We start from the raw sequence: 24,367 nt of genomic DNA on the forward strand, positions 1-24,367 counted from the left end.
GGAATAGAATACGCCCACGGTAATCCCTGCCTGTCGTAAGGGGCGACTAAAAGGGACTGTTGGGATCGCGGGACTGCGGCACCCGTGGTCCGGCGGGGGGGGGGAGCTCTCGCTTCCCCCACCACAAAGAGGGCGCTCCGCCGTCTACTGGTGGAGTTGGCGCTGGGGGGGTACCGGTTGTGTTCGCAAGAGATCCCGGTGGCACCGGGCCGGTGCCTCCCCGCATAGCGCCGAGCCCGGCCACCGTGAGGGTTTAGTGGGTATTTCCCCTGGGCTTTGCCCTCTTGGGGATGAGTCCCAAACTACCCCCGCCCACGCCTCCCACATTGGAGGATGGCGGGGGTGTGCGTAAATGCATTCCCTCACGTAAAAAAAAAAAAAAAAAGAAAAAAAAAAAGGTATCAACTCGGTTCGATTCCAACTCAGCTATCGGATCCGTTGACAGATATTCTGTTTCATTTTAAATGCCCAGTGTCGACCTCAGGTCGTTGACGCTCAGCGTTCGGCAGCTCAAATAAGCACATTGTAAAAAATTCTTGACTGGCTAAGTATAAACGTAGTGGCTTTAGCACGTGGGTGGGTAGCCAGACAAATGTTTTATGAATTTTTAGTACTTAAACTATTACCAAAATAATTTTCAGTCGTAATCGAATAACGTAAGGGTATTGTCATTTTTTTAAAACTTTGACACTATAATGTCAAGCGCAGCGGGTCCAAGCTGCCAGACTACGATTTTCTCATTTCTGACTAATTGTCAGTTAACTAAAACCTCACAAATTTTCAGCTGTAATCAAATGATGTAAATAAAAAGGTCACTGGCTTCCTGACTAGAAGTCTGAACGTAAAAGCCAGCGACCGACGATCGAAATACAACGTAAACAGATAAAGAACGAAACGTAACACGCATGAACGAAAATTTAATCTCTTATAGTTTTCAGTATACATTCATTAAAGTGTCACGAATGAATAGAGGAGATACTGCTGGTGGAAATGAGTCCAAATACGACATCATTCGGACTATTTCCAATAATATATCATTTTTATCTGCAACATTGCGTATGAGTAAAAATTGTTCAATTACGCTCGAATTTGGACGCATTTTCATCGCAAGAATCTCTTAAATTCATTCATGACACTTTCATAAATATATATATTGAAAATTGTAAAAGTTTAAATTTTCATTCGAACGTGATTCCTTATCTCATCTACGTCTGTTTACATTGTATGCCGACTGTCGGTCGCTGGCCTTTGACGTTCGACATTTCCGAATAAAAAAAGTAACTTTTATTCATCGGATAATTCCCGTCGAATAAATTTATTCAATCGGCGCTCGTCGAATAAAGATACTTTTTTTATTCGAATAATGAATAAAGATAAAGTATCTTTTATTCGAAGAGTTATTTAAATAATTTTTTATCTAGATAATGCCCATCTCTGATCTCATGAAGCTTTCTAGTCCCCAATACCTTCATTTTTTTTCATTCATATAGCTAGACTGTATCATTTTTATTATCCATTTTCTTTTTTAATTAATTTAAATCTTCACATCTACACCTTGTTTTCTAATAATAATGTTGCACGTTTACATCTTTCCTCACCGCTAAGTCTATTTATTATCGATAATTAATAAAAAAATATAAGATCTATTGCATGTATAAAAGCTGTTGACTAGTTAAAAACTTGTAATACAACATAGTGTTTAAGGTTTTATCACCTTATATAAGAATACAATATTGTCTACACTACCACTAACTTTCTATTTCTTTTTTTAATCTAGTTACATTGGATAACTGTCTCAATACATAAAACCAAGTATACATAACACATCGAAAAGGTTGTTCGTTGATTAAATTAAATAAATGAATAAATGAAATAAATAAACATTTGATATACACCAACATACTTAAAATACTCCTCGGAAGACAGCATTCGAGTGTAAAGATGACGGAGTTCCTTAACGAGGCCGTTGTTATCGAGGCAGTAAGTGTTGTTGCCGTCACTGGTACAATTGAAACTTTTGCAGACCGTCTCGATGGACATGCAGGTTCTGTTATAGAATACCATGTTGGAATTCTCATTCTGACACTCTGTCTGTTGTAGGGCACTGTAACAATCTGCAGACATTATGCTTTTTGCGACCTACATCCAATATCGTTCTCTCGGTTATACGGTGATTAGAAAGAATCATCAAAGCTCTCGAAAGGCTATGGTTTATTGAAACGAAATAAACAGCGATTAGAGTATACGACGTGTCGTAGAATTAAGGGTTCCATTTTATACGTGATAGCTGGCCGTATGTACATACCTACCTCCCTATAAGACACTTATGTTGCGATCATTGGAAGGAGGGACTAATTGCGTTGACGCTATATTGGTCCCCTATTTATTTTAGAGATACTTTCTTGTAACGGGTTTTGTTGTCGCTTCTTCGCTAAAGTGTTCAAAGCGACGCGTAAATATACGTGTTAATCCTAAACTATGTAGTGTCGTAAAATTTATATTACCGGTTTCAATAGTGACAAAAAACTTCTGGGAAACATTTTCCATAAAGCGGTAACTGTTAGGGCTAAGGTTTTTAAATATAAATCGTGGCTAGCCTATACTGTGATTCGAATATACAGGGTGATCTGAAAATAGGGTCGAATAATTTACATAAGAGAACTATGATACCTACTAATTAGAATGAATAGAAAATATCTTGTCGACATGGGTTCGCCAATTAAGTATTGGGATTTTTGAGGTTGTGGATCGGTCGAATAAAAGATGTCTGCGCGTCTTTTACAATACAACGACGACGTTGACTACGTCGTAAAACGTGCGCGGAAAACACGAAAAAGGGAGCACGCGGCACACGCCGTAAGCGCGTTAAGCCGGGTACTCACCAAGCGAGCGAGCACGAGCGAACATTCGCTTGTGTTCAACTGAAATGTTCATCCTAGGTCCACATTGGAACGAATTTGTTTCTGTTCGCAATTGATCCGAACACTGACCGCGAACAGATTGTGAAATAATGAATAGGAAGAAATTAGTTTGTGCAAGTGCTGCTTTTATTGTGGTAAAGTTAAGTGCAAAAAATACGAACGAAGAAAACAAGATAAACGATGGTGGCAAACTTCACTGTTTAAAAACAGACAACGGTATAGTGGAAGTCATTTGTTAAGGGACTTGCAGGTGTTAGGAATAAGAAGGATATGAAATGATCCGAAATTTCTGTAGAATGTCGACCGAAGATTATTAAAAATTGCTACAACTTTTTGAAACAAAAATAATGAAAAGTGATACACACTGTAGGAAAGATATTCTACGATTTTGGCTACAGTAAGCTTCTATGAGTTTAATGAGCATTTGCTCGCTCGCTTGTGCTCGCTCAGCGGTACACACCAAACGAGCACGGAGTGAGAATGCTCGCTCGCTCCTGTTCGCTCGTGCTCGCTCGCTTGGTGAGTACGTGGCTTTAGGCAGCATAGTCGAATAACATGGTCATGGTGGCAACATTAAGAAACTAAAAACGCCAGATGTGTGACGAATCAAAAAACAATCAAAGAAAAAAACGTTTGGTTCAACATTAAGCTTGGGTGAGATAGGATAAGGTGAAGATGAGTATTTATTTTGAGTTAGATTTCTTTGGCAGTTTTTATTTTATAAAAGGTGTTCTATGTATCTATCTTCCACTTGAATGCAAATTTGACATTTCCGTGAGAAGGGACTACGCATAGTTTGAAAAATGCCTGGTTTATGTTGAATTGTTTTATAGGTGTTCTGTATTCTGCAGATCAAAGCGAAAATAAAGTTCTTATACCTTTTGCGGAATTAATTTACGAACCAATCTTGAAGGATACTTTTTGTTTAGTTTAATGAATACTACATATCCCTAATTATACGATATTTTTTTTCAGATTACTGAACTGAACTAAATTCTGAATACTGCTCTTTGATACATCGTTATATGAAATACTACCCATGAAACGGTCGGGATAATGATGAAACTGTAGAGAAGTTAGCACAGCATGATTACAGAGATGCAATGCTCCACTTTCACTTTTTACTTATTTCTACATATTTCTAAATTGTAATGAAATGTACAAATGTATGTGATATTATGAACAATCAAACATAAACTCAATAAAAGTCGAAAGTTGATTAAGAAAATCTTTAGATTAATTAAATAGATTATACGTATACAGGGTAAATCCTGTAACATGGCGATTGCAAATAACTCGTAAGTTATTTGTTGTACGACAAAATTTTTCACGCAAACGTTGCATGGTTTCCAGGAGAACATACAATGCTATAATCTGTTTTTTGTTACTTTGCTTTTTTATCGAGATATGAGGGTCATTTTCAGTTTTTTAAATGGAACGCCAAATACGGTTTGAAATTAATAATTCGTAAAATAATTTGTAAAACAAGTTTTATTTCAAGCGGTGTTCGAAGTGTTGTTCATTAGAATCAATGCGCTTACGTAATCGGATTATGAGTGAACGAAGAATTTTTTCTAGTGTTTCTGCAGTTATTGGATCGGAATAATCCAATAGAAATAATCGGGCGGTGTTAAATCTGGAAAACGAACTGGCCAAACAATGTTACTGCACGTCCGATCCAACGACTAAGAAACATCCTACTTTATATTTGTCGCAATTCCGAGTATAATGTGCTGGACAGTCGGCCTATTGATACCAAATTATTTTACATATTAGTCACGTTACATATTCTAAGAGGCCTGGTAGTGTTTTGGACAAAAATGTGGAGTATGTTTGACCTGTTGATGAACCTTCAATGAATTACGGTCCAATGATTTGGTGACCAATTATGCCGCACCAAACATTCACTTTCCACCGGTGTTGGTGGTCACTTTAACGAATCCAATGTGGATTCTCTGTTGCTCAATAATGCATATTTTGTGTATTAATATCTCCGCAATTTGCGACTGTAGCTTCGTCAGTCGATAAAGCAGTCTGTACAAATATACCATTCTAATCTTCCATTTGGTTCAACAACCAATCACAGAATTGTACGCGGTTCTCAAAATCTCGTTCATGTAGCTTCTGGTGTACTGACAGGTGATACCGATGAAAGTTATCCGAATGCAGAATACGGACAACACTGTTTTGAATAATGCTGGAACAACGCGACAGCTGCTAAGGTAGAAGTTAAAAGTACGACATCCTTCATCATTTACAATTTTACGACAGTTACGTTTCTGTACGTTAAAATTGCCATGTTCTTGGAGCCGTTTACTGAGCCTTATAAAGGTAAAATGTGATGACTGATTTCGATCAGGATACTTAGTTTGGTATAATATCTTAGCTCTCGTAGCATTTTCATCACACGCACTATAAACAATTATGATATCGCAATTTTCTCTGTTACTGAACATCTTGATTTTACGTTTACTGAGCTACTAAACAGCTACTAAACTATCTACATCCCATATTAATAATGTCTAACACGTAATAAGGAACGTGTTTACAAACATGACTTGCCGTCGTAAACGAAGTTGTGTTCTCCCGTTGACTGAGTATTATGAAATATTTCCCAATAGAAGATTATTAATTTGAGAATATCTCAGTAATTATTCCTTTTAAACCCTCTTTGGTATAATATTTCTGAACGCAGAATTTGTTGCTTTCTCCGAATTCAGGACAAAATATTGGACACATATTTAAAAAACTGAAGATGACCCTCATATCTCGATAAAAAAGCAAAATAACAAAAAACAGATTACAGCACTGTATGTCCCTTTGGTAAGCATGCAACATTTGTTTGAACAATTGTTTTGTACAACAAATAACTTAAAGTTATTTGAAGTTGTCACGCTACGAGACTCACTCTGTATGTACCTACTTTAAAGAATAAAAATCTTTTTAAGATATTCACGATAGAACCCACGTCCATTTCATCATAAATTTATTGTGCTCTTTACGGATTAAATTACCGTGAAAATCAATGAACGCAAAAGCAATAATATAATAGCAAAACAAGCAATATTATTTGTTATAAGCTTCCAGTGTAATTCTGTTACCCGTATATTATATTATAATATATTATCGCCAAAGTTGGAACAGACAAAATAATAATACCATAATATGAAAAACATTTTATTTAATATTAACTCATAATTTAATTTCAATATATGACACCTTATATTATTCCTTCGTACCTATAGTACCTAATTGAATACAATTTATGAAAAACAAAACTTCTCAATTCGCGGTAATGAATATTTTCTGTTACACTATCTTAAAATTTTTTGTTTCGTTTTTATGATGTGTGCAGAATTTAAGGAATTATTATGGTTTCTGAACCTTCCGAAAAAATATTCTTTAGTCTACCATAGATTTAATCGCGGCACGTCTCAGAACACTCAATACTCATAACAATTTTCTAATTAAAGTTTTCAACATTTGATTCGTTTTTCATTAAAATTGTTATTACGGTCTTTATAAACGGTTTGTTGTATATGATTCATTAAGTGATATTACGACAAGTGATTTTACCTCGATTGCTTGAACTGTTGCCAACGACTGCAGAAACGTTACATTAAAACAAAGATTACCAACGACCTCGGCGACCACACTTTCCTGATATTGTAGCATCTTGGGAACTTTTCCCTTGGAGAAAATATGCAAAAATCGAGTTCGATACTGATTAAGTTGACTTGTGCTGGAAATTGAAGAACTTTAACAGCTTTAGAACTTTAATGGATGATCTTCGCTCAAGCTTACCGATAGATACTTTTTTTAACTTCGTTCTTTTCTATGTTTTCAATTATTGTATCAAAGCAATGCATAAAGTTCTTGTCAGCATAGCTCGAAGCGGGTTTCACTGATTGTTTTGCGATGAAAAAGTACGGCATTTATTCTGTCTTTAAACGTACTATTTAGCTAATTATTTATTACGAATGAATCTTTACTTCACTAAAAACTAAACAATTTTTGGTCACTTAAATCTTCTGTAAGATAAGAATAAGATTTTTTTAAATAATAATTTATTTTTATCTAATTATTCTGGAAACTACATTTTATGTAAATATACTGTCCAATACTATTTCCAATTTTAACATAGTTAAATCATTAAGCAATTAGAGGGCTCTTTCATTCATAAATTTAATTCATAATTTGTTTAAATAAGACAGTATTATACAATATATACATTTGATACATGCAGTAGTATTAAAACACTATATGCATATGACTAACTGGCGTACTCGTTCTTGCGCGGACAGTTTAGTTTATGAATTAAGTATTAGTTCAAAATGGTGGTCCTCGGCATGGCGAAGCCATATACCGATGCCCATAAGTAGACAAATTGTTTACACGTACATGAAGTAGAGCAGTTCAACTAAAGCAGAATGTTTTTTTCGAATCACTAAGTACGGTTTTACCCGTTTCGTGATATCGGCCAATTTTAACCAAAAATTGTCAATAATTTCATAGAAAGTTCATTTATCCATCATTTATCCTTCATTTATCCTTCATTTATCCTTCATTTATCCTTCATTTATCCTTCATCACCATTCACTACTCTTTGAAATTCGAATAATAAAGGAAGGTTCCGAACCCGAAAATTCTGATTTTAAGGAAACTTCGCACTATGCTTAGAGCAATTTTTTTTGTCGTGCCGGTTTTCACTCTGAAGGGGTGAAATCAGCGCTTAAAGTTTTTATGTTTTTTAGTTTTCTTGATGTAACTTTGTAACGGTACGAGATAGAGCAAAACTGTAAATACAGAAATTATATAGTTTTTTAATGATCTATTACGTTACTGAAAGAAAAATTTCCAACAATGTGTCATTTATGAACAAAATGATTTTTTTGTTACTTTATATATAAATTCTTAACCGTTAGAAACAGAGGCGCATTGCATGCAAAAATGTGCGTTTACCAATGGTGTATTGAATTATGAAAGCATATAATGTTTATACATTTTTTTATCTGCAAAAACAATTTTCCACTTTTGTATTCATATGCTTATACATATACGTGATATCTTGTGTCATTCATATTTTATAACTTACAGAAAGTTTTACATGTAGGATTTTATTACCTGACGTATAAAATAATTACAAAAAAAAAATAAACGAGTTCGGAGATCGATTTCATTTCGATTTACTGCGACGCATTTATTGCTTTTCAACGAACGTGTTACGAACCAGGGCTAAGCGGCTGCGAGAGCCGAGGAAATGGCGAGTTTGGTTTTTTAGAGTTCTGTTACGTGGACGAACCTGTGCCTATTTCATCACAGGGAGCCACTAGGAAAGATTTTCGTGGACGAACCCGAGCCTATTTCATCTCAGGAAGCCACTAGGATTGTTAGTATGGGCCTCGTAACTTTTAAAAATTCGGTACACTTCGAGCGGTAAAAATGTGCCTTTGTGGGTTCGCTTCTAGCTAGGAATTTAGATGTTATTCTAGAGTTGAAATGAACAACACTGAATTATTAATATATGAACGTATAAAAGTATATTCAATAAAATAAAGGTTTTACAAATGATACTGTAAAGTGTAGTCGCGGAAGTTAATTCCAACGTTCTCGGTTTTCACGCACTGAGAAATGCGGGGTTGTGTCGTACATAGTTTAAGCTTACTTTTGAAAATGCTTGAAAGGGACTTTAATAACCGATCTCACTAGCTAGACTTCTAGTATGATTATGAACCACCGATGAGCTGTACGCGTCCCTTTCTATATCCCGAAAATCAAGTCTAAAAGTAGTGGGGGACACGCCCATTCTCAACGGAAACTGCCTTCCAAGAAAATCTGGCAACGCCATAACACCCCATGGGCAATTACGTAATCCGGCCGGATGCATTCCATCTCTCGATAGGGTTAAGAGGTCACGAGAGTGTCTTCGCACGTAACAAACGTATGCAGCAGCACAGGCATAACTCTGATGACGTTATTTTTCTGAAAAACATGTTTTCGCAGACTTTTCTACCCATGTTTGTAAAAGATAAAGATTATATTAAGAACAATCGTCATCGCAAGTGCTCTTGTATACAGGGTGTCCCAAAAATGTCCTCCGACTCGGAAATGGGGCACTCGGGGGGTGAATTGTAACAACTTTTTCCTTAGCAACAATATAATCTGAGGCTTCGTTACCGATATTAACGAAAAACCGCGACTAATCAGAGCGCGAGTTTGCCAGCCGAGTTCCCCCGCTAGCGGTGGCTACGCGCTATGCTTGTACTACGAAGCTCCGAACAAGTAGGTCAGCATGCATCATAGGAAACTGCGTATAATAGCAAATAAAAAAGACGTAACAAATAAAATCATTCTTTTTATCATCTGTCGTTTGTTATTTAAAGAGATTAATGAATGAAACGTAAATGTAGGCAAATTATGTGTAACGTAAAAAGACGAATGCACATTTACTTTTTTGTAAATTCCTTTTCAAATAACGTGTGAACGAAAAGGTAATGTAACAGAGAATGAACGAGAAGTGATCGTAGTTCGGTATTGGTATAAAAATTCGTAGTTTAATAACGGGCAACAATGTTACTGATAATGAATAACTTTCTTCAAAAAGCCCGAAGAAAAAGTTAGGTACAGAAACTTGCAGAATTATCGCCGGAAATAAGCCATAGCTTGCGTTAAATTAAGAAAATCATAATCAGCAATAAATTGATTAGAACTCACCCTTTCGGAAATTCTCCTGCAGTTTGCAAACCTGTGTAAAGGTCACTGAACCGATCCTGGTCATCGACGGCCGAAACGGTTTATGGCAGGGTATCGCCCAGTTCGCAGGTGATCGCAGGTATACCTCACCAGCCGAAGTTAAAGGTTGTAACGTCAAGTGCGGCCTGGTTATTCCACCGAATACGTACTCACTTCACTGAACGACCAATAACACTGATCACCCGACACAATTACATAATGTATTTTTAATCCAACGTGTTGTTACTACGTTAGGAAAATTCGTGGCCCCGGAAAGGGCCGATTGTTTTCAATTTTTCAGATGTTTTACGTAACCAAACACTTCCATAGCAACACCCGCATATCCGTTATTCTGTACATACCACCATAACATTGCGTAATACTCCCGTGAACTGAACATCTCTGTCGCCCGATTGCTAACCGACTGACAGAATTTCTCCGAAAGGGCTTCCTCTACCCCCAAGTAGTTTCCCATCGTTACATTGTGAGTTCACACCCACCATGACAAGATTTATGTAAAAAGAAACCAACGGTTCTAGGATAACACGTGCTTTACAGAAGTGGAAGGAAAGAACCGTCGCGCAGTTTCACCAAGGCGCGTAGCCCGTTAATTTATTGCCAGGGTACCTACTGCTTCGAAATAGAAAACAGACATCACGTGCATCGGCTTGAAAATGTCCGAAATGAAGAGGACCACCAACGTATCCCTTGCTTCGAGTTGGAAAGTACAATGTACATTGTCTATGTCGAGGAGCAGGGAACAAAATTTACCGACACGTGTAAGTTGACGCTGCTTGGCCCTGGCCGACCACCCTTGTAGAGGCCGGAGTGGAATTTTCGGTTATTTATGGCTTAAAATCTTCGGCCTCGTAGCAATCGTGAACTCACAACAGAATTGACAATCGACAATTTTATTACAACTTTGTGAAATTGTAACACTTGATATAGCTTTTAATCTCATTGAAATAGTCTGGAGCGTCAGCGATACCGTCAGTCGAGTGTTGCAATGCCGACGCGGCATCATGCCCAATATTGTATTATCGTTATAAATTTCACGTTAATTAACTAACTGTACTAACTGTCATAAGTTTTCGTCGTAGGCCTTATGTTGGGAATTTGTAGGAAAAAACAATAATCATATCCCAACTAGGTCCCAACCGTTGACCAACGTTGGCCAACCATAAATGCTACTTATGTAAATTGCGAGTATTTAGGTTTTAACAGTTGGGAGTTAGTTCGGATATGTATATATATATATTACGAATATCCAACGTTGGCTATTCGTTGGCAAATTGTCATAACTTTTCGTCGTAGGCCCTATGTTGGGAATTTGTAGGCAAAACACTAACCATCCCAACTAACTCCCAACCGTTCGCCAAAGTTGGCCAACCATCAATGCTACTAGGGCACTCGCTTGCGTTGTGTTGTCATCCTCGGGCAGGAGGTGCGCGCGCATGCCGTGACTGCCCATTTCTAACACATAGTCACTATGTCAAGGTGTGTTGCCAAGATCCAACAAGATCCAATGAGTAGGGACTTCGGGAGTGCTGAAAGTGGGGACAGTCGGCATTCGCGCGCACCTCCTGGAAAATGTTTGGCCAGGCCTGACCTATGGTAACGTTTAACGTTATGAATATAAATCCGTCTATTGTAAACCAGTGGGAGGTGGAATTAGATGATGTCGTAGAGGACATTATTAGAAAAAGTGTCGAAGCAGGATCTTTCATTTCGACCATTTCGACCACATTCAGAAGACTTTATTGATGAAAGAGAACTCTCATCAGACGATCTACTTGATGCAACGGAGTTGGATCCTCGGAAAGAAGAAGAGTGTGTACCCCATGAAGGTGGACTCGTGGACTTGGAATATAAAGAAAAACTTGTAGCCTTCTGGAAAAGTGGTAAAAGAAAGCGTCCAACACTGGAGACTGTAAAACACAGGGTTAGAAAAGTAAAATCAATAAGTCTTACACAGATGGGAGCAATCTTTGGAAAAGGGAGGAAATCGAAGGTAAAAACTACTACATATAGCACGTTAAGTTTTTAATCAGTTCTGAGTATGTAGTTACATATGCGAACGTTGAAATTCAGGATATAAACTTGCGAAATTGGGCATTAGAAGCAAATGCAGAGGTTTTATTGAACAATTTCAAAGGATCGAGAAAAGTGAATAATTTTATTACTCGTTCCTACAAGGGGGACGTTTCTGCTTTGCAAAAAAGTGTTACAGGTTTCATAGACAATATTAAACGTGTAATTGAAATTCATGGCCTGGAACACGTTTATAATGTTGATGAAAACAGTTTTGATCTCGAAATGCATTCTGGTCGTAGATTAGCGTTTCAAGGCGTAAGAACAGTTGAAGCATTTGTTCAGTCAATTTCGGCAATGCCACATAGCTATACTATGCCGCCCGTAATTTCTGCGGCAGGAAAACTCATGTCTCCCCTTTCAATCGTACTGAAGGAACCTGGTGGAACTTTTGGGCCTCAGGTGAAACAAACATTGTTTAAACCTCCAAATACATATCTAATGTCATTATCGTCAGGAAAATTAAGCACAACATTATTTTATGAGTGGTTTACGAACGTATTTATATCCAATACGAATATTAAAAGTGCTCTACTGTTGGATTCTTAGACTGGACACTGCTCAGCTTCATTGAAGCAAATTGCACCACCTAATAAAGGTATTGACATATTTACTATTTCGAAAAAGACTACAGGCATGATTCAACCGCTTGATGTATATGGATTTCGTGTGTGGAAAGGATTCGTAAGACGATTTTCAAATCTCGTGCTTATTTTAAATATAGATATTGCCTTGCATTTGCGTAATAATATAATAAAATTACAATCGCTAACCCATAATCAATTATCTGCACCAAGATACAGTAATTTATTTAGATATGCATGGTATAAAAGTGGATATGTATCCAACAAACAAACTTTTGAACAACCTGTGAATTTTGCATTCACGAATCAAGACAGGACACACCCACCTACTTATTCCATCTGCGGAGCACCTGCTGTTATTCGTTGTTCATGGTGCAAGAAGTTGTTATGTTTCAACCATTTCTTCGAAATGTTTCACTATCACGGAGAATTTCCGAAGCGTGAAAGATATTGCAGAAATACTATTCTTTAGTGCAATTGTAAGTCATCATGCAATTGTCAAACATATCTTTACTGAATTTTTCATTAGTACGTTGATCATATCGTCGTGAGATAAAACGCCACAGCAAGACAGAGCGTCGCAGTAAATCGCAATGAAATCGAACTCCGAACTCGTTTATTTTCTTTATAAACTTGATAATAATAATGAATTAATATGAAATAATAATCTCGATGGTTGTTCTACCGTATGCTAAACGATCGTTGAAAAATTTATTCATTTCATTATACCATATTGCGTTTCTGAAAAATAAAAAGGAATCGGAAGGAAAGCAAACTTGCGGCATTGAATTTGATTTGATTTCTTGTGTTTCTCTAATTTTACATTACAATTGCAATTGCCCATTGAAATCATTGCAATTGAATAGAACAGGAAACACTATGATTCATCGTAATTACCACTACGATGATTGTGTTTGATTTGTATATGTAGATGCTGCTTTAAGCTATAAATGATTTCTAATTAATTGTTTAAATTTACTAAATATTCTTCTTTAATATTAAAATTCAATAGTTATTGTACTGCAGAAATTTTATGGTAATTATTTGGAAGTTTGATTTTCCTCACCGATTTCGAAGACCCTGAAATATATTGTCAAGGTCATCATTCTGAACAACTTTTACCTATACATGTTACCGCTGTTCGGCTTTGTTTTAGAAATATTCACAGAAACATTGTTTATACATTATATGAAAAAATCACAGTGGGCCATTACCATAAAATTGGTAGAAATTTATCAAAAAATTTTAATCAACAAATTTTCATGTCATGAAATACAGTAAAATTAGGACTATTTGTAAGCTTATACTTGCTTGAAAAACAATGAACAGACTACGGACCTCAAAGACGTTGCATATGATTGTATTTGTTTTATGAACAGTAGCTAGTCGTCTACCCCATCAGGCAATGTATCAGTTAGTCTTTTTCACATCTCGAGTGTTCAGGCCACGTTCTGTTTCTAAGCGAATATTATATCCAATAGTAACGGATTCTTGTAGCAAAGATATTTATTTACTTTTCTCAAAAACGTTTGGATTTTTAATTCCTGTTAAAGTCGTATTCACTATTACATTATCACATTAAAAAGATATTCGATTTTTGTATACATATATCGAACGAGATTGAAAATGTAACTTTTTTGATATATGTAGGTTTGTCAAAATTTTTCCAGTATTACGTTCAGTAAACATTACTGTTGATATTAATCCAAAATTTAACTGCAGCAGTTCGCAGCTACTATCGTGAGACAATGTTTTGTTTTAAAAAATCATTTCGTAATTGAAATACTTTTTTTTTATAAACATCGAAAACTTTATTCTTTATAATACGTTCCACCAATTTTATGAAATGGCCCACTGTAGCATTGCTTGGCAACGCTCAAACAAACGTGTACGTTATACAAAATGACATTGTACAACGAAAGTCGCGTCAATTTAAGTTTTTCAGTTCTCGTTAATTTACAACCTTCTGTGAAATGGAAATACATATTTTAATATGGACTATCATATTATTAATAAATAAGTATGTTAGTCCATATTAAAACATTAAGGTGACCTTACAATTTTTCATACCATTGCACTTTCAAAAAAACTGTGTACACTGTGTAACGTGCCCCTCTGTATTAAAAAACTTTCGTAGACATAATTTTTTTGTATCTTCATTAGTTTACCAATTATTTTTTTCCAGTTAAAATGGTCATTTGGCCAACTGTGCGGCGGCCAGATTAAACAGACTTTGAATTACTTTTTTTTCTTGAACTGTCTCTAACAAACTCTGGGTGACTGTTTTTTTGACTGGCTCTAACCAACTCCGATTAGTATAATGCTTCAGAGTTGGTTAGAGACAATTCTAAAAAAAAGGTATCATTGTTCTCTTAATGACTTTGTATTAATGAACGTTTGATGACGGAAATCTTCTAAAGATCACTCAGGAGGTTGACCGTAGCAACGTATGTCATGGTCAGGGACATTGGAGATGGGTCTCTCCAACAGCATATTTACCGCACTACATATAGTAACGAATATATTTTTGTTAATATCTCCAAAACTAAAGCCGAGCGGCAGTAACATGTAAAGGAAAAAGTTGTTCAGAATGTTGACCTTGGCAATATATGCCAAGATCATTAAAATCAATGAGAAAGTCAAATTTCTAAATAATAACCAATTTTATTATTACTATTCTAAAATGATTATTCACTAAATTTGCCCCATGTGTGATGGGAGTTGTTTACATCTCCGCTGAATAAAATCTGCAAGCAACACAAAGATTCAAGAAATATCATGAACAAAGAAACTCGTAAATACGTATATTCTCCATTCGGTATTTACTTGTTCTTCGAGTAATAAAATTCAATTTTGAGGACATGCGCCACTCATGGTTCAATCGTTTAAAACAGTTCTACGACCACGTAGAATTTTATAGCCGAGTATAAACTGTACATGTGACATAGTAACATGCCGTACGTTACTAGACGCGTATACGAGCAAGAGGAGATCGTTGGATGTCTTAAGAACCAAAAAGGAATCGAAAAAGGCTTCAGCGCCGTACTTACTGTTCGTGTTGAAATCGTTGTCGCAGTACGCCCATTTCAGTTTCGGCATAAACGAGACGAAGGTATAAAAAAGAGTCCACGATACGATGACCATGTAGTAGATTGTCACGAACGAAATGACGACGAGGGTGCTACAGCCGAGGCCTTGAAACGCCGGTGCCATGCGTGTGAAAGCTTCATTAGGGCCGAGACCGGAGTATTGTCCGATCGCAAGCTCCAGGAAAAATATTGGCAGTCCCATTGTTATTAACATTAGAGTGAAAGGTATTAAAAAAGCACCTAGAAATAAACATTGGAAAAACATGAGGTTGGATTTGAATAGCTATAAAAATCATTCATTGAACTTCAATCATTTGAGACCTACTAAAGGAGCAATTGTTCAATTTTCTTCTTATATTGCAGAACTACGTTAATTTTAACATAATAATCATAATATAATAATAACAGTAAATGTAAATGTAATCTAATATGGCTGGTAAGAATGAATTTATTTTGCACAAAAAAAATATGAATTAAAAATTCTTAATAAGATCTACAATCAACAGGTATCTGTATCGATATATACATTTCCATAATATCAACCTTCACAAAGTGCATCTACAGTTGCTCAAAGCATATTCAGTTGACTTAAAATTTTAGTGTTATGTTTACAATAATACAATATTTAAAATACAACACAATTGTTATATACTCAAAAATATTATATTTACAGCAATATCTGTTTTATATTAGATACTGCCATGAATATGAATTAATAACATAATCTAAATCAAATTTCTTTTCACGACAAAGGCATCTTTTAAACAAACTCCAAACGAAAAAAGTCGCTTCCATCCAACATATACTTCTAAAATATATATACAGAAATACGAGGTCTGTTAAAAAAATAACAGAACTTTTTTTCTCTGTTGCGTATAAGAATATTTTCTGATTTACGATTAACATCACTGCGTAGCGTAGAATCTGACGAACAATCCCCCACCACCTGCGTCTGTCTACGGTTACTTTCTGCGTAGTGTTCATTCGAAGCAGGTGTTGTTTGGTTCCTTCGGCGATTTTGCAATGAGTGACTTAGACGAACAAAGAATTGCAGTGAAATTTTGTGTTAAATTCGGCAAAAAATTTACCAAAACACATAAAATTATTCAAGAGGCTTACGAGGAGTACGCTCTGAGCCGCCCACAATGTTATAAAGGGTTCAGGCGTTTTAAAAGTGGCTGAGAATCTGTCAAAGATGACACTCGTTCAAGAAGGCCATCGACATCAACGGACACGTCTCAGATTGCCGAAGTGAACGATTTGGTGACGTCAAATCGACGATTAACAGTTCGTGAGCTAGTAGAAGAGACTGGGATTTTAGTGGATTCATGTCACGAAATTCTAATCGAACAATTAGGAATGCATCGTGTTGCCGCTACATTCATTCCGAAACCCTTGACGCAAGTGCAGAAAGACAATCGTGTAGCGGTCTGTCAAGAACTTCTAAATCGTGCCAACGACGATGACACCTTCTTGTCGAGGATAATAACAGGCGATGAGACATGGGTGCACGGATATAACGTGTAAACAAAGTCTCAGTCATCGCAGTGGGTCGGGAAGTCGTCACCGAAACCGAAAATGGCACGCCAAAGTCGTTCAAACACAAAGGTGATGTTGACAGTCTTTTTTGATATCAAACACGTTGTTCACTCTGAGTTTCTACCTGAAGAGCAAACAATCAACCGCCACTATTACCTAGAAGTCATTAGATGTCTCCGCGAAAATGTGAGGAGAAAGAGATCTGAACTTTGGCGTGACCACTCATGGTTCCTTCACCATGACAATGCACCGACTCATTCGTCGCTGCTAATTGGCGAATTTTATGCAAAAATTCGCTGAGTGTCATCCCTCACCAATCGTACTCCTCCGACCTAGCTCCTGCAGATTTTTTCTTATTTCCAAAACTAAAATGTCCAGTAAAAGGACAGAGATTTGAAACAATAGAATCCATAATAAAAAATTTCGCAGAATGCCCTGAAACCTATTTCAAAAATTACGTTTCAGAGCTACTTCACGGAATGGAAGGGGCGTTGGGAAAAGTGTACACAACGGAAAGGGGAGTACTTTGAAGGAGATTAAAATGTATATTGCTATAAGTATTCAATAAAATTTTTTGAAGAAAAAGTTCGGTTATTTTCTGAACAGACTTCGTATGTCCACACATTGATTACATCCATTATCAAACTGTTTTTCAACAAGTTTTGTTTAATTATATTCTGACTGTGTAGGTAGTTATTCCTTTGAAGAATTTTCATTTCTAACAAATAGTCAGAATCAAGCTTTGGTTTCTTAATTAATATTCAAACATTTTTCCATTTCGAGATTTTCAGTCCTATCTCTGTGTATATTTCATATATTTATCATTTTTAAGATTTTATTAAAATTTAACAAAAAATACTCAAATTCCATTCCAAAAATTGTTGATTACCAAAACTATTTTTATCAGCTTGAATATCAAATTATTCATATATATGTGCCAAGTGCTGAATCATAGCTAACATCATAAATATTAATCATAACTGTGATGTTTCCTGTTATTTACATTCAAGACATCCAGAGTATCGTACAAATTGTAATCAAGTGTCCGAAATATCCGGCATTGATAAGGAAAACATTTCGAGAACGGAAAAACATACTTGAATTCGATAAACGGCCGTTAACGGTCACTCGCAACAAACCGCAATAAGTAATTATACACGTTCAACTTGCTCAACGTTCCACGCGTTTGTGTCACGGAATAATTGAAATTTATCAGACCTCTGTGTCTGATTAATGCGGTGAAATGTGGGCTCACAATGCAAAGGTTAAAACACCCCCCCCCCCCACGCGCGCGCATTCTTTTCGTTCCCAATCTTTCATTAGAGGCCGGCCGGCCGGCGAAACAATGAAGTCTCGGCCCGCGTAAATAGAAAGAATAAAACGTGAAGCAGGAAGGTAAAATAGAATAATTAAAAGCCAAGCGCTCAGAGTATGAGTCACCTCTCTTTCGACGTTTCGCAAATATCCCCCGCCCTCCGGTCAGGCTGGCATCAATAGGCATAACCGCACATGCAGCCAGGAAAAATTTATTAAATTTCCCGAACGCTCGGTCACAAGCTGCCAAACTACGCTTAATTATTCGAATTAACCGTTTCGTCACGTCGACCACGCTCGCGCGCGAGATTCGCGTGTGTACTTCTCGCGTATATTCGCTTCGCTCTCGCCCTACCCGCCCTCCCTCTCTCGTTCTCTCTCTCTCTCTCTCTCTCTCTCTCTCTCTCTCTCTCTCTCTCTCTCCTCTCTCTCTTTTTAGTTCCTTTTTTTCTGTTTTCATGAAAACGTCCGCGGACGAGAATAAATCATTCCGCGTAATCCGGTAGGTTCGTTTGCCAGCCCGTGACTGTCTGTTTAGCGAACTTGACGTTTTTCTCGTTGCAGGAGTGCCCCGTTTGCGCGGGTGCTGTGTATGTACAGTGTACTACCCGTGTACATTCACCGGTTGCAGGTCATGAACACATATACGTACCACCGCCATTACGATATACAAGGTAAGGGAAACGCCAAACATTGCCAATGCCAATGGCATACCCAATGCAGGATAGAATAAACTCGATAGGGTTGGCCCAGTTGCCCCGTTCTACATCCTGCGGCAGCTCCACCAAGGCACCGCCGACCCCGAGAGAAACCTTCTTCGCCTGTCAATAACATGGTCTACCATCATATTTGCATCATATTATAAATTATCAGGCCGGCCTGCGAATGGTAAGAAACCCCCGAAAATCACGGAGAAGGGAAACTGGGGGTAGCCCCAGACAGACTGAAGAACAGGAGTGTAGGAAGGAAGGAAGGAAGGAAGGAAGGAAGGAGGGCCTAGGAGACAATACAGACGGGTTGCCGTAATGCGGACTGTGGGTATGTAAACGCGCCGCTGGTGGACCGCTGAAGGTATTTACGTAACGAGATTAAAGGAAACGCTCGAGATCGAGCGAAATTATCTCTAAAGTCTAATGGTACGAACATTGGTAGTTTAATCTAGTCGCGCTACAAACCGCGGCCAGATAAGATCTACCGAACGCTGTTCTTTTACGCGCAAGATTGTGGCCATTGTTCTGTCGGGTGCATGGTTGCACGCGTACTCAATTATAACGTTCTCGAGCCGTAATTTTTTCAGCCGAGTCCTTCGTTTTTCACGCGGAACGTCTGAAATCGCCAGTCACACGCGTCTATGATTGCGGAACGTGGAATTGTTATCGTTTCGTGCAGGGGGGGGGGGCAGCCGTGATGAAATTGTTTGTTCAATTGGTTGGTGCACTGAAAATGAGTAGAGGAAAAGTTTAAGTTCTCCTAAATCAAGTATTGTTATTTTGTGTTTACATTTGACGAATTTTTCAAATGCTCGCTACTAGTTGTGCACCAATAATCACGAGTGTATTGAGTTACGTAATCAACTGATTTTGTGTAGTACTTTCTAGTTTTTACTATTGTATAGAATGTTTTATCGACGTGTTATATGAACTTATTAGTGTACCCTTTAATTTAACGATTAAATGAACTTAACTATAGTGAAGTTCGATCGTAATTATACGTGATACTCGCCCGAAAGATTACATATGTAGTACTATTCTTTGTACTTACAACCAACCACGATTTTAGTTTTTACATTTAAAAAAATGGTGCGTCTCGTCATAACATTTAATGTTATTCAAAAAGGAAAAAATTGTTATTGGTCCTAATTTGTAAGTAGCTAATACTTGCAAAAAGGATACTTCTGAGCAGCTACAAACAAGTTAAAAAAAATGAATTTTACGTAACACGAGAAATGGTTGTTGTTATTATGCCGTGGCGTGTCTTAAATAACGATGTGTAGAAGAATTTCCTGACGAAATATACAGACCGCACTGTTTGGGATGAATCGACACTACGAAAAAATTACTTGGACAATTGCTATGATTCAAGTATTCAAAATATTAGGGAAGACATTGCCGACCATTGTATGTGGATTTCTGTGAATGAAACCAGTATTGTAACAGGCCAGTACATTCCAAATTTAGTGGTAGGAAAACTTTGCAAAGATCAAATAACGAAACCGCACTTATTGTGTTCGAAGCAACTAGAAGTAATAAATCATGTGACCATATTCGGTTTGTGAATTGAGTCCTGCAAATATTTACTACGGAATGGTAGTGAGGAAAGAATTATTTTACTGGTCACAGATACAGCATCATATATGATCAAAGCAGGAAAAAAACTAAAATTATTTTACGAAAATATGGTACACATTACATGTATAGTGCATGGCTTATACAGAATTTCGAAGGAAGTACATCTTCACTTTCCACTACTGAATAAATTAATATCATCAATAAACAAGGTTTTTGTTAAAGCATCGCTTCGTATTGAAACGTACCGAAGAATCTTAAAAGATACTCTTCTGTCACCGGAATCTATTTTAACTAGATGGGGTACCTACGTGGATTGAAGCGGCATTGTTTGATGCTGAACATTTGGAAAAAATGCATGTCATTTACTGTAACTCGAATTAAAATATGTCACAATAATCGCAAAATGTATTGTTCATGTTGTATATTTTCCATGCAAATTTGCATATTTTCCTGCATATTTGCATATTTTTCGTGAATAAATCGCATGTGTTTTTTACATACTTATCGTGCTTAAACATCCGGAGTCTACTTATAAATTTGTCTTGGGAGCGTCTGTAATCTCTCGAGCGAGTATCTTGTATAATTATTCTTGATCTTTAAAGAAACACATATTCAATATGATTTGAAAATGAATTATATTAATGTTTGCGTTTTGAAAAATCAGTAGAAAAAAGAAATTATAAAAGCATGATTTGCTATAATTATACAACATATATTGTTGCTTAGAATTTATAATCATTGATTTATTCATTATTCTTCATTGTTCCTCATTATTCCTTCACTTTATACGATGTGACTAGTATTTTTGTTTTTATGTAATTAATATAAAATATACAGGTTATGTGACGCGTGCAAAGAACTGTTGTTATATTCTCCACAAATTAGAAGCGATTATGAAAAATAACGATTCACTGTAAAAAATCACCCCGATTGGGAACGAATGTGAGATTGAATCATTCGTGACTTACAAGTAGCAGTTTACGTCATCTCTACCTATATAGCACATGACGCCGAATAGCGCGTTGAAGACGGCTTAAAGGCGCGTTAGACCTAAAATAGCCGTAAAATGGGCGTCTTTAAGGCGTCATATGCTATGTGGGTAGTAGCGAGCGAATTAATAAATGACGCTGATCTCCTGACAGGGCTACCAACTTCGTCCCACTAAATACTGCCACTAGATTCAAGTTCACATTACACAATTAAAATCTTCGATTATCTTAACAATATTTAATAACATTCTTCAAAGTAGTACAGAATTTTTCCCTGGAAAGGAAGTAAGTGGTGAATTATTTATTGGTACCTAATATTTACTGAAAAGAGGATGAACATATCCATTGTGTAATGTGAACCACACGTAGTGTAAGTGATTAAAGATAGCAGATTAATAATAATCGGTGCTTCCAATAATTATTTCAACATTTAACCGGTTGTATATTTCTAACTACTTGCACTGACATAGGTACACACATTTCCTTGTAATTAAAAACAAATTTAAACATTTTCATCACATTAAAATATTTCATTCTGATAATTTACTACTACTGAAATTCATCGTTATAATTTGTATATTAATTGCAAATTAATGAGTACATAGAGGGTGAGCAAAAATCATGGTACAAATGAATTTAGGAAGTTAGTACGGCTCAAAATAAGACAAAAATTAAGAATAATAAAATTGCGTTATAGAGGCTTTGTTTGCGAAAAAATCGATTTTGAAAATTAATCTGAAACTCGTGTATTCGTCATGGCAGTAAGTAAAAACGGAATGTAATAAACAGACGCGCTATCCAAGTCCTATTCAATTGCACGCGTATCCAGCACATTTTCAAACTTCTTTGTTTATTAATTTTTGTATTATTTTAAGCCGTACCATCTCCCTAACCTCATTTGTATCATAAATTTTGACCCACCCTTATTTGCATTTCGTCGCACGTAAACAATTTTCAAATTACTATACATCATAGAAGGTAAGGGAGACAGTAAACATAGGGACCTGATTCGTGAAATTAAAAGTTATATTATCTAATATCAGCGAAAGAACTGTCTAGTATGGTAAAGCTATCATAATGAGAAACACATTTTATACGTTTTGTGATAATTCAACTATTAGGCTCGCAAAAAACATAAAAGTAGTTCAAATGTTTTTAAGTTACACTAAATGGTCACAGTTAATTAGGTGTTGCTGGGTCCCTTGGTAAAAGTGTCTCTTTATGGATCTTAGCATCCACGTCGTAATAACTTTCCATTACGAAATACAAGCACTGCCCATTTTGATCACGAAAAGGTGGGATTTTACCGGACAGGATTTTAACCCGATGCACGATATCCCTATCACGGCGTATCGAAACGTCCCAGTGGGAGTGCGTCCATATGCGCGACACCTGACAGACCATTGTTTGCCAATGGACGAATTTCGCGTGTCCACGTTGCGTTCGGACATTCTCCTGGCCAGCGGCGAATGGGCAAATAGAACGCGACGATCGCGCTTACCTTGGCAGAGCTCTCCTTCACGTGTGTCATGGTTGCTCTCTGCGAGAAGATCAACTAGAAACGTTTCGGCAGTGGTTGGACGCTGGTTCGACGTAGCGCCAAAGGCCTTGGTTGTCTTTAAAACCGCGATCGTGATCGTCTGAGCAACTTCGTGACGGTTAGACAACTACACAACGTCAGATATCGAGATAATCGGGAGGGCTCATTATCAGGAGCTGAATTCCGGTTCCACTTAGTAACACGTGACCACAACCAAAGCGATCTCCAAGCAGGTGAGACGAATCATTACTGCGGTCACTCGTGCCTCAGAAGTACGGTAGGTGATCCAAATTATTAGAGTCCACCTGCTTACATCGACGATTTTACGATTCTAACTGTATCTTTTATAATTACAATGATCAATCTACAGTGATCAATCGTTAGATAAAAAGTATCTCAATCTTGGAGGTTGTGATGTTATTTCTACGCAAATACAAAAAGAAACGATATTTTTCGTACTGTGGCTCTAATAATTTGATCATCCCACTGCAATTGTTTCCATTGTCGATCCAGACGCGATTCACGATAATGCGATATTAAAAGCACGTCGAGATATCGAATCCAGCCCACGGGTAGGCAGGCGTTCTCGCTCTCGCGCAACTGTATGGATTTCGATGTATACGTAAGGCATCGACGATGGCGAAAACGTTCACTCGACGAGCTGCCTTTCGACTTTCACTAAACGATCGATATACGATACACGTATAGATATACTCGCGCGTTGATGAGTACACACGTTTCACAAAATTCTGACTCGGATGTATTAGAGAACTGCAATGTATTAGATGGTGGAAAACTGGCAACGATATACCACCGATTCGTCACTGATAAAGGAAGCTGGTGTGAGATAGGCATAAATTCTTGCGTGTTCCTGATTAGACCGATTAATAGAATCTTGGAAGATTATACATACCGTTGATAATGAGTATCAGTTAATTTCATTCAGAAGCTGTTTCACTACTGATAATAAGTGCATTGAGTTTCTTCTTCTTCTTCTGTGTAAAAACTCGGTATCACGGTTAATGCAGCTTAAATAAAAGTTTGCAAGATATGTTTGAAAAAATGTTTAAAATAATAGTTTATATTAAATGATGTTGAATACGATTAAATATCGATGTGGTGTATATTCTATTTTTGCGTAAATACTGAAAACACGTAATGCAGAATAGTCTGTCTATATTGCGATACATCGCTACTTCTTCGATTAGTTCAAGATAAAATAATTTAATTACGGTAGATTAATTTGATCCCCCAGAAACCCTTTTATCAATCAGATATCT

General features: G+C 36.8%; 1 protein-coding gene across 1 annotated transcript in view; it reads right to left on the reverse strand.

Moving 5' to 3' along the window:
* Positions 1 to 23,078, reverse strand: part of LOC107194203 (sodium- and chloride-dependent glycine transporter 1-like) — a 79,170-nt gene extending 56,092 nt beyond the window's left edge. The window contains exons 1-4 of the mRNA XM_015583792.1: positions 23,049 to 23,078; positions 18,923 to 19,091; positions 15,379 to 15,657; positions 1,904 to 2,114 (exon numbers count right to left, since the gene is read on the reverse strand). Coding sequence (XP_015439278.1) covers positions 1,904 to 2,114; positions 15,379 to 15,657; positions 18,923 to 19,091; positions 23,049 to 23,078 — 689 coding nt within the window. The remainder of the gene's footprint in view (positions 1 to 1,903; positions 2,115 to 15,378; positions 15,658 to 18,922; positions 19,092 to 23,048) is intronic.
* Positions 23,079 to 24,367: the final 1,289 nt, after the last annotated feature.

The sequence above is a fragment of the Dufourea novaeangliae genome, unplaced genomic scaffold (assembly GCF_001272555.1).
Source record: "Dufourea novaeangliae isolate 0120121106 unplaced genomic scaffold, ASM127255v1 scaffold37, whole genome shotgun sequence".
Lineage (NCBI taxonomy): Eukaryota > Metazoa > Arthropoda > Insecta > Hymenoptera > Halictidae > Dufourea > Dufourea novaeangliae.